General features: G+C 36.5%; 1 protein-coding gene across 1 annotated transcript; it reads left to right on the top strand.

The window, feature by feature from the left end:
- The first annotated feature begins 250 nt into the window (after positions 1-250).
- Positions 251-11,151, top strand: LOC145905425 (uncharacterized). The gene is made up of 23 exons (XM_082992618.1): positions 251-389; positions 587-682; positions 766-870; positions 1,163-1,324; positions 1,797-2,006; positions 2,254-2,420; positions 2,845-2,945; positions 3,283-3,391; positions 3,687-3,740; positions 3,983-4,096; positions 4,379-4,487; positions 4,694-5,107; positions 5,339-5,865; positions 6,188-6,377; positions 6,600-6,746; positions 7,047-7,232; positions 7,469-7,572; positions 7,824-7,917; positions 8,069-8,203; positions 8,361-8,476; positions 8,546-8,730; positions 9,062-9,447; positions 9,748-11,151. Exons 1-23 carry the CDS (start codon positions 264-266, stop codon positions 10,102-10,104), a joined length of 4,194 nt encoding a protein of 1,397 aa, XP_082848744.1. The 5' UTR covers positions 251-263; the 3' UTR covers positions 10,105-11,151.
- The last annotated feature ends 65 nt before the right edge of the window (positions 11,152-11,216 follow it).

Here is an 11,216-nt window from a genome sequence, read left to right as displayed (position 1 = left end):
TCCAATACTCGTTTCAAAGAAAGTTAAGAGGACGACATTCTACTGTAGCGTAATATGTGAGATAGTTTATTTGTTATTGACTTCCTTGACAGAAAATGATTGTGTAGAACGGAAAAGAGGAGTGATTCCATTTGTTGTGAATCAAAGTCATACCCATTACTTGAAGTCTATTTGAATATTATATCTCTGGAATATAAAAAAAAACTAATGGTTGTATACAAAATTTTTACTTTGTGTTGCTATAGAAAGAAGTAATACATAACATGAGCGACAAAGAACTAGAATTTTTTGAAGAATGCAAGAGTGGAAATGTAAATAAGTTGAAACAATTAATTGATCACGGAGTTGACTTAAACAAAGTGCAGTGTGACAACAACAAAGATGGCACTGTGAGTTTTTTGCTTTCATTTATGTCTTGTCGTTAAACTACAATACATGTAAGAACTTTTGTATGTGGTCTTAAAATCCTCAAAACAGTTCCTTATGATGCTCTTGATTTACATTACTTTTTGTTAAAACTGCTACTTTATCTTTTGAACTCCATTTTAACAAAATTAAATTGTGTTTTCTGCTGTTATTGATCCAGAAAATGTCAGCCCTGTGTGTGGGGGCCCTTGAAGGTCAACTCGAGGTCGTAAAGTTTCTACTTTCCAGATCAGCTGATGTCGACCACAGATGCAAGGTTTTGAAATCGTTTGATACATATGCAAAACTTACACAACACACTACATGTAAATATAATAATATGTTTCCTTTTTGTTGCAGAACGGGGAAACTGCCCTGTTCTTTGCTGCTCAGCGGGGATATGCAAAAATAGTGCAATGTTTGCTTGAGGCTGGAGCCCAACTTGTTTATACAGCAAAGTCTGGGGTGGGTTTTACACCTTTCATGTGACAATTTTCACAAAACTATTAAGTTTGCAAGACTGGTGAACTGGGAAAGTTTGTTAAACATGTAGTTTGTCTAATTTACATTTAGGATCTTACAAACTGTAATCAAGTGTTTACCAAATAATTACCACAAAAATCACACTCACTATATATACCTGTTCTTAATGATACACTTTTCTCTAGAACAGTTATACTTCACAAGTTCTATTAAACTCAAAACTTTGTGTCAGAATACTGTGGCACGAATGTAGCAATTTCCCATTTATTTACAGGAAAACACTGTGTATAAGAATTGGGAAGTGTTTAGTCAACCTCTGCGCAATGCTTATCCGAACAGCATTGACTGTGCAGAGAATGCGGCGTACAAGGCAGTGGCCCAAATCCTTGTCGATCACAATGCAGATAGCAATCGTCCAAGTGTTTTGTTTGAAGCTGTGAGTATTAGCAGTGGTCCTATTTTTGTGATGGAATGATTTAATAGACATTTGACAAATGTACTTCCTGTGTGTTACTAATAGTGGCTATGAGATTTGAAGCTATTTTTATGTTTTCTGTCGTTTTCATGACCATCCTGTTGTTAAATATTATTGGTCAGAACATAATTATGGGCAATGTTAACAATGGCTTGCAGTTTTTAACCTTCACATAATACAAAGAGTTTTGCATTATATATTCATGTAATTCTGTTTGCGAGTATGCATATTAAATTTGTCCTAAGTGACATTAAATATTCCATTGGCTACATGAAACTGTGCTATATGCTTATTTAAATACCAACGGTAAGATGCACAATGGAAAAGTTGAGTGTGTCATTTTATTTTAAATCCAGGAGGTACTTTAACTTGATTTTTCTTAGTTGTGTATTTGGATTGTGGTTTACCGTTCGCTTTACTTTTGTGTATTCAGTTGTTCTGTGAGCTAACGGTCTTCGCCAACCCCATAGCTGTGTACTGTGTCGGAGTGTATGCATCCCTTAGTGGAAACCAGGTCACTCCACTTTTTTATGAGGAGAATTTCTTGAACGCCGTCTGCAGAGCTTTCCAAATGTCAAGGGTTTCTGATTTTGTCACCACCATCCAATGCCTGCTGGAAGCCAGCAAACCCAGACAAAAGGAAGTAAGTACATTTCAATCTCAAAACAAGCTTCAACTAAGAAAGTTTATTTTCGAGAGTTTTGATAAAAAAATATACTGTTCCATATAAAATCAAATTCAAAGACCTGCAAGGTGAAAACAGATTCACTGTCTGCAGGCTCATTCGCCTTCACAAAAACACATTTATGGTTACCATGTCCTAAACTGTATACAGTTTGTTTTTTGGAAAGTGTGTCTTCTGTTAACATAGCTCTATTTGCTTTCATAAGGTGGCACAGAGACTGGTAAAGGTATTCAATTGGGCTGACTTGCTTCGTCGCTTGGCAGAGGACCAATCAAAGTCAGCAGGCGGCGAGAAGGACCAACAGCAAATTCTGAGAGTGTCAAAGGGCCTCATGAAAACACTCCAGCTCCTGTTGAGCAACTTCAACATTCGGTAAATATACAAATTTGAAAATTAAGGTTTTGTTAATTACAGTGTATTTACTGATTTGTCTAACAGTAATGACCACACGTTAATTGTTAAATAATAGATTTTGTAACTGTGTTCTAAATTGACTAAATGTGCAGTAATATTTCTTGCAATGGCATGATTGGCTGGATCGCCCCACTGCGCAGGTCCTTGCTTGGCGATCACAGCTATCGTATCGCGATCATTAGGTTTGCAGGCTTGGCAGCCCATGCATTGCAGCCTAGCTGGATCAGTCACTTTTTGATTTTTCAAATCTTGCTGCGACTTGTCAGGAAAAAGTGACTGATCCAATGCCTGGGCTGCCAAGCCTGCAAACCTAATGATTGACTAAATGTGTAAATTTTTGCCCTTGCGGTTGGTGAAAAATTTCTGGCAATAATATTTTCAGGTCAGACCTGTTGGAACAATTCAGACCCCTCAATGCAGAAGACATGGCAAGGATTGGTAGACTGATAAAAAATTTGTTGGACATTGAGTCCAGCTCTGATGGTGAGGACACCATTTCTGAATTCAGTTAATAAAGTTGATTGTGTTTTCTTTTTCTCTATGGCAGTTTTCAATCTAATTACAATGACATGCCCTAAAACCAGGCAAAGATTAAAAATATTGTCACATGTTGTACACATGTATATAAACATCATTTTTCCAAGCTATGCTACTTAATGCATCCAACTGTGCTTTATCCAAACGTAAACATCCTGTAACAACTTTAGTAAATACAGCTGTGTCAAAATGAATAAAAAATATAAAAAATGCCCATTCAATTACAAGCTCCAATAAACCAGCCATTGGTTTTGATTACAATTTTATTTTTATACAATTCTAGAACCAAATAAGCAAAAGACAGGGGCTGAAGAAAAAACACCCGTTTGGCAGGTGTTATTTTTCCTTCTTAAACATCAGCTTCGCACGGGACAGGAGCAATGTGTGAGCAAGTAAGTAACCATAGCCATGTGATCTTGTTTCTGCAGTAATTGCTACACTGTTATCAACAATTTTGCTCGGGGCCATTTAAAGTGATCACGCGGCAGAAATATTTATATATATTTGCATTTAAGGTTTTTGGTTGTTTTCAAAAATATCTAGCGTTGGTATAAAAATAAAAGTCCTGTGATTAAATAATTTTTCATATACTTAACATAAATTTCTGGCTGCTAGAATGATTGGACCTTGTTAATTGTTTGGAAAGAGCAAAAATTGAGATTATACTTAATCATTTTTTGTTGCTAGGCTGTTGCTTAGAAACCCACAACCAACTGACTATGAAAAGAAGGTTCTATTAAGGTAACAAATTGTCTCATATGTCAATTGTTTTAGTTTTTGTTATCAAAGTTATAAAAACTTCGAAGACGCTTTGCAGTGGCCCAATTTAAAATTATTAATTAGAGGCAGTCTTAAAATTTAATTAGCTCAAAAACAAATGCCCCTTGTGTTTTTGGCGTTATTTTGAATAATTTAGTTTGTTAGCAGATTGTTTTGACTGTGCAGTTATTATTTTAATCCTGCATATTTATTGATTATTGCAGGAGCTTAGAGGATGATCTTGCATTGGCCCACATGATGCTTGACTTTGGTGTCAGTTTCAGCGGGGAATGCCTGTCACAATCCATGCAAAATGGATTGTTGGATTTAGTGAACAGGTATAATATACATTACATATATATATAGAGAGAGAGAGAGAGAGAGAGAGAGAGAGAGAGAGAGAGAGATGATAAAGCATAAAGTTTTTGGTCATTTTAGCATAAGTTTTTGGCATGACAAGCTGAAGTGAAACATAAAATGCAGAATATAATAAAAATGAATGAATATGCAATTATTCGCTTACTGCTTAAAGAGACCAATTTTGACAAACTATTAACATAACATTATAGAATGTAAAAAAGCCGTGATGTTGAATATATTTAACAATACTTTTCATTTAGATTTAAGTCCAACCGAGAGCTTCTGTTCTCCAAGGAAATAGAAGACATCATTCGTCTGCCGCCAATGGTAAAAAACTCCTCCAACAGGAATATACGTCGTTGTCTAAAGGTTGGTGACAAATATGAGATATTTCATTGTTCCTAATTTGTGGGCCACAGGCAAGGAAAAAATATGTTTGAATGCCAAAATTTCTGAACATGTTGCTAAATTAAATGAGGTAGTGGGCTATGCTATTTTGCCAATTTTTGGGGCATATCCACAACTTTATTTGCCAAAAATTGCATGACCACAACTCACTCTTTTCAATGTAAAAGATCATAAAGTCCCAAAGAGTTGCGATGGAGGAGGAGAGACGAAAATTTGAATCCGAGCTTCTCGATGACATCTCAAACGAACCCAAATCCCGCAAGCGCAGAAGACAAAAAGCAAAGGGGAAAAAATTAAAACATTCACTGTCAAGTGCTAGTGGAGATGAACAGTGTGATGTTGCTGCTGCTATTGGTTCACACGACGAGGAGTTAGGTGAACAAGATAACCCTCCAGTAAATGAAGAATTACCTACGAACGGTTACGTAGTTGATGGTTTTGGTGACCATTCCGATGAGAGTTCCACACCCAAGATGGAGTCGGCAAAGGGCAGAAAAAAGAGAAACAAGAAAAAGGCCCAGGGAAAGAAAAAGATTCCGCAGAAAGAGGACAAGGTCGATCAAGAATCCGAAGTCCCTGAGGTAATCTTTTTTGTTTCGGTCAAAGTGATTTGCACACTTCTGCTTCGTATTTGACAATTCCCATCTGAGAATAACGACAAGGCTGTTGTTTATTGTATAGAATCTTTTGTTATTTCTAAAACTCTGAGTTGATTCATTTGCACAATGAATGTTTGATCAATTGTTTGATTAATTTTTTCCACATATAAAAAAAACTGGTTATTGCACTTATTTAAATATCCAATATTTCAGGATAAAACTGCAGACATTTTGAAAAAGACAACTCAACAAAACCGTTGGAGCGAAGTTGCAGTATTAACAGCCAGGCGTCGTCGACAAAGTTCATCTTCGTCAGATTGCAGTGTTGGAGCCAAAAAGAGCGTCCATTTCTCACATCCTCTAGTTTTCTACGAGAACGCAAACAAAAAAGATCCCAACCAGAAACTGAAGCACAATGGAAATGTCAAGCCAGCAGCCAGCAACTTAAAACAGCCCATTACAGAAGAAACAAATTCTTTGTTAACGGAAGCATATAGAACTAAACTGCCTAGTTGTGAATCCCCTATTTTCGAGAGCGATTTTGTTACATGCGATGGGTTTAACGCGATAGATGCCACAATGACTTGGGACCCGGTTTCACCAAGGTGGGCTCCACGTTTTGAAGACTTGTCTGAAATGGATGTTGAAACTTTAAGGCAGTTGGTTTGGATAGATGGTCAGGCCGTAGAGCAAAAGGCATTTCTATGCGACAACCAGAAACATCTTCACATTGGAACTGGGTAAGATTTATGTCTTTTTTGTAAAAATTGTGCAATTTTGCACCACAATAATTTTGTAAATCCAATAGAGCTAATAATGTTAAGTGAGCTGTAGACTGGATGAAATTGAGACCTTATATTGATCATAACAGTGGCCCGATCTGCAGCCCACTTTGCAATAATTTTAATAAAAGTAAATGGCCAACTGCTGTGTATTTAAGGTTACAAAGAATGCATATATTATACATCATAGTTGGTTACAAAAAGCATGGATATATGTAAGATGCTTTTCAACCCATGTGTTATGGCACTGTCTTATTTTGCAATAATGTATTTTTTCCAGGCCTGACTACAGCAACATATACTTGGGGTTGACGAATCATGGCGAGGAAGTCGCAATAAAGAAAGTCAGCTCCAAACGTGCCCCGCTTCTTTCCCAGAAAGGCATCGTTAATCATCTTTTGGATCTTCCTAGCCAAGTTGGCCTCAACCGATATGTTTCGATTGTTAAGGACAAAGGGCATTGTTATGTGGTGAGTTTCACTTTTACACTTTGTTGATATTTAGCCATCAGTATTACCAACATACGAAACACTAAAAAAAAACTGTAACAGTTATGGCGCGATAATTGGAATTTATGTCTGCAAAAACACTGTTCAAAAATTATTCAAAAATGTCACAACAGAAAAAAAGATTTTTTAAACTAAAAGTGTGTTATAGCGCTTGGTGTAAAAATTTAAAACTTTGCTCTTTAGGTTCAACCAGTTGGTGAATTTTCTTTGGACGAAGTGTTTCGGCGCAAAGTTGCCTCTTTACAAATTCCTATGGCTCTTGGATGCCACCAGCTGGCCGAAGCTTTGTACTTTTTGCACCAAAATGATGTTTTGCACATGGCCATTAAGGTAAGTTCCATAAACTGCTGTGCTATTTTCTTTTAAGTGGTGTTTTTTGTGATTGTACCTTGAAGGTAAAACAAATTTATCTTATTTTTCTGGCAAGACAAGAATGTAAGTTTTAAGTTGCAATTTTTGTATACCTAAAACTTACAAATTTCTTGCCGTTACTTTTCTAACCTCATGCAACATGCAGTATACATTTGTGTGTATTTTTTAACTCTGCATAACATTTTCAATCATTATTAGTTGCCACATTCCTAAAATTTAACTCCAATCTTACACGTTTATATTTAAATTTTTATACAGCCAAACAATGTAATTCTTTGTTCAAACAACGAGTTACGTTTTACCGACTATGGTATCCACTGTCGTCAAACCTCTACCAATCAGAAGCAGCTGTTAGGGCCAACATCTGCCTCCACTTGTTGGATGGCCCGGGAAGTTTTACCCAATGACCAAGAACCTCAATTTTCCCCAGCTTCAGATGTCGCTGTAAGTTTTAATACCTCTCGTATGTTTTTGACTGTTGTACTTTAAATCTTTCATTAATATATGTTTGGCTGTTGTAGTTTTAATCACTATATGTTTTTCCATAGCAATGGTAGCTGGAAAATTTTGAATAATAAAAAATTTGAATTTGAATAATAACCCTATTTCAAAACATTATCATTGTCATGTATTTTTTATCTTAAAGTTTCTAAAACATTTTTCTAATTAATCTCTTTCAGTCTCTGGGAATGCTAATGTATTACATCGTGACAAACGGGCTTCATCCATTCGGTGATCCAGACACATTACCAGCAGTCTGCATCACCAACATATCGAGGGGAATGTAAGGATTCTCATTGATTTAGTCATGCAAATGTGGATAATGCCCGAACTAGCTAGATGCACTTACATATACAAACCTTTTATGATTGAAACATAAAAAACTAACCTTTTAAAACAAACCCTAAATTAAAACCAATATTTTTTTCTTGTTTGTTCATAGTCATGTGAGAAAAATTTTAGGACAATTGGTTTGTTTTAAAACTCCAAATGATCACAAATATTTCTAGATGAAGTACATCTCATTTGTTTCAGGTACAACTTAAAAGCGCTTACGGATCCATTTGCACATCACCTTATCAAGCACATGATAGTCAAAGAACCCGAAAAGCGCTTCACTATGAGCCAGGTTTGTACAATGAGCAACTTTTCAACTGATGAAAAAACCTCTGTTGCATGGTATAATACATCTGTTGATTCATGTGACTGATTTTTAACTGATTTTTTGTTTTATCTCTTTGCCCAACTTCATATTGTTTAATTATGTTTCACTGGTTAAGGTTGTTGCCCATCCTTTCCTGTGGTCAGAGGAAAAGATGGATAAATACCTTATGCTACTTTCGGACAAGGCGCTGTCCAATGCAACCATGGATGATGGAAGTTCTTTGATGGAGAAACTGCAGACAGTTGAGCAGGTAATTTCTTGACATAAGCATTATTCGGTCATGCAATTCAGAGAAATATCCCAAAGCATAAAATATAAACTATATTGCCAGACAGTAATGCTCCAAAAAATAAACCAAATTATCTTTGTATTTACTAAAGTAAAGTATATGCCCTTTGCATTTCCAGGAAGTCCTTAAAACCTACGCCCACAACAAGCTGGTGAATATTTCTGATATCAATATGTCAAGTTGTCGTGGCCTCCTGGCATTGATGCACAAATGTACTCACGACGAAAAGCTTTTGTAAGCACCCTTCCTGCACCAACACACCTTTTTTAAATGTTTTCAAAAAACATGCCTTGTGTTCTACAGCATACAATGCACTAAAGAGGAGGACCGTGTAACCATGGCAACTCCAATGCAATACTTCCGAATGTGCTTCCCTGGACTTCTGCTCAGCACATACCAACTTTTCACTGTGGAGGCGCTTGAGAAAGCTGTTATCCCCGACGAACCAAGGTCACTATGCATAAGCTCCATGGATGGTGTTTCCAAAGGTAAAACCAAATTTCTGTACTTGCAAGACTGCATTTCAAAAACGTGCAAATTTGGTTGAAAAAAATGTTATGACGGTGTAGAGCTGTGTTGTGCGTAAATGTACAGAACAGATGATTAAAATGTTTTTAATATCGCGGCAAGGCAGTTGCAATTCAAAATCTGTGTTGACTTTTTTATGTTCTGTTTTTCAAAAAGATTTTTAGCCATTTCAACATTAAGTAAATAATATAGGACCTGACAGGTAAACTAGATCCTCCAGATTTGTTCAAAAATTTCACATGAACAAAGTAATTGTCATCCGCCAACATTGTCATTTCTTTTTTCAACAAGACGACAAAGAAATATTTGAGGAAGTTGATTTTCATGAAACAACATCCGATGGTAAATCTGAAGAATCCTTTGAAATACTTACGGATGAATTTAATCGGAACCAGTCCAATGATGACCACGAAAATATGGAGGATGTTGAAAAAGCCTCCATTCCATCTCAAACAGTTCATGATGAAGATCATCTTGATCCTTCTGCTGCTGACAAACAGACTGACATGGATGATCTTCAAATGGTGGGAAAGAAAAACCCCTCCTTGTGTCTTTCTCCTCGCAATGATAAAGAGTCTGAGATTGGTGATCTTCTTCCCACCGATCTCTTGTCTCCAGAAGCGAGCGAGACCATCATCATCAACGAAGGAGAATGGGTACACCATAGCTCTTCAAGTGTAAGCTATTTATTGTATTTTTAGTAAATTTGCCCAGTAAAGTGAAGAGTAAATTGTAGTACATTGAGGGATATGTAAGCCCTTACAACCAGCGCTAATGCATGTTAAGGTCAATTTTCTTGTTCTGCACTATAGCATGTTTCTGGCAAAAAATAACACGAACTTGAGATTTACACTAAAAACTCGTATATATACATATATATATATATATTACACATGCCAAGTAGCTGGTCAAATAAATATAAGAATCCTGTCTGGTTTATCATAAAAAATAACAATGCAAACCCTGTTTTTGTAAAGGACCAGGACAGCGACAATGTGGATTGGGATGCCAGACGTGCTCCCCAACTAAAAATGCCCTCAAGTGGGGATGCAACTCGGGGTGCAGAATCACCTGATGATTGGATTGAAATTGGATCCCCGTTGTCAGACGATTCCTCGGATCCGACAAAAGTGGGCTCAAATATTGTCTCTTCCGACAGCAGTCCCTCTAGTGGTTGCTCCGTCGACGAGTGTTTCGATTTTGGGTCGTACTCGAAACCAAATGGCAATGTGGAATTTGTGAACCACGTGCCAAAAGTAGTTGCAAGCAATGCTGTCAATGCTGCTGGACATGGAATTACATCTGCTTGGACGGACATTGATGAGTTGGACTAAGATTGTCAAGTGATTCTGCCACTGATGTAGGTCTCTATATATTTAGTTGTGTGAAATATGGTTGATTTTTTTTTGTGGAATAGAAGCTACTTTAGGGTTTTGTGGTTTAAAATGTGGGTATAGTTACAATAAATAATAATAAGTGGCAAAGCCTCAAGGACCTTTGATTGCTGCTTGAATGGGTTTATAATTGTTTATGTGCATCATCCATTGAACAATTGGCATTCTGAAGGTACACTTTATAAAATTTCTGTTTTACATGTTGTACCTTTTTTTCATTCACTGTGCCTAAAAAAGTCAGGGCTGAAGGTGTTTTAAATCCAGGTCATTGCTGCTCCATATAGGTTCTTATGTATTCCACATTAAAATATGGTTGCAAAAAGTCTTACACGTTTCGTAATTCAGCCATACTGTCATTAGCAGGCAAACTTGATATACTTTTGATGCGCAGGCCCAATGTATAATTACACAATGCTCTTGCTTTATCAGTAAAAACGCAAACAATAAGAGCAGGAAAAAATTAAAAACGAAACCAAAAATATGCTTTGTGTTTATATCGTTAACAATATGCACCTGTGTATTACTTAATATACTGATGTATTTCATTTACAACTACCGTAATATCGAAATGGCGTAAAGATTCATAACTTTTTCCGTTCCAATAAGTTCAATAATCTCTCTTTGCAAAACTTCTTCGAATGTATCAGGTGTAACATTCGGTGTCGCCATAAGTACAATCCTAACACGTAACTGTTCTTTCTGTTCCCATAATTGAGTGTTTTTGTATTTTCGTAACTAGGTATGCGCTTTTGCGAGTGGTGTGTAGTGTTTCAGTAAAATGTTCATTTGTGGGAACAGTCAAATTCACCGGTCCCCCGAAGACAATTGGCTGCCTTTGTTTCAAAACAATGTCGCGTTTCTGTTCGTTTTCAATTGAAAAGTGACCAAGTTTGGTGCTTCTGTTTTGCGCGTGTTTATTTTGTGTGTGCGACTTTTCTCTATTCAATGAAATTTAATCGCTTCTAATTTTCGTTCGAAAACACGACCACAAAATATGACTGTATTGTGTTCTTTTTGGAGGCCCTGAGGCTTGTTTAAAGCAATTAACAGCA

This window comes from Ascidia mentula, chromosome 6 (assembly GCF_947561715.1).
Source record: "Ascidia mentula chromosome 6, kaAscMent1.1, whole genome shotgun sequence".
Classification (NCBI taxonomy): domain Eukaryota; kingdom Metazoa; phylum Chordata; class Ascidiacea; order Phlebobranchia; family Ascidiidae; genus Ascidia; species Ascidia mentula.
This window is presented reverse-complemented; position numbering and strand designations above follow the sequence as displayed.

Bases quoted from the DNA above. Each gene is read 5' to 3' on its own strand.
- LOC145905425 (XM_082992618.1), top strand. From the start codon at position 264: ATGAGCGACAAAGAACTAGAATTTTTTGAAGAATGCAAGAGTGGAAAT. The intron at 2,007-2,253 runs GTAAGTACATTT...TGCTTTCATAAG, and splicing joins GCAAACCCAGACAAAAGGAA to GTGGCACAGAGACTGGTAAA. The intron at 8,731-9,061 runs GTAAAACCAAAT...TTTTTCAACAAG, and splicing joins CATGGATGGTGTTTCCAAAG to ACGACAAAGAAATATTTGAG.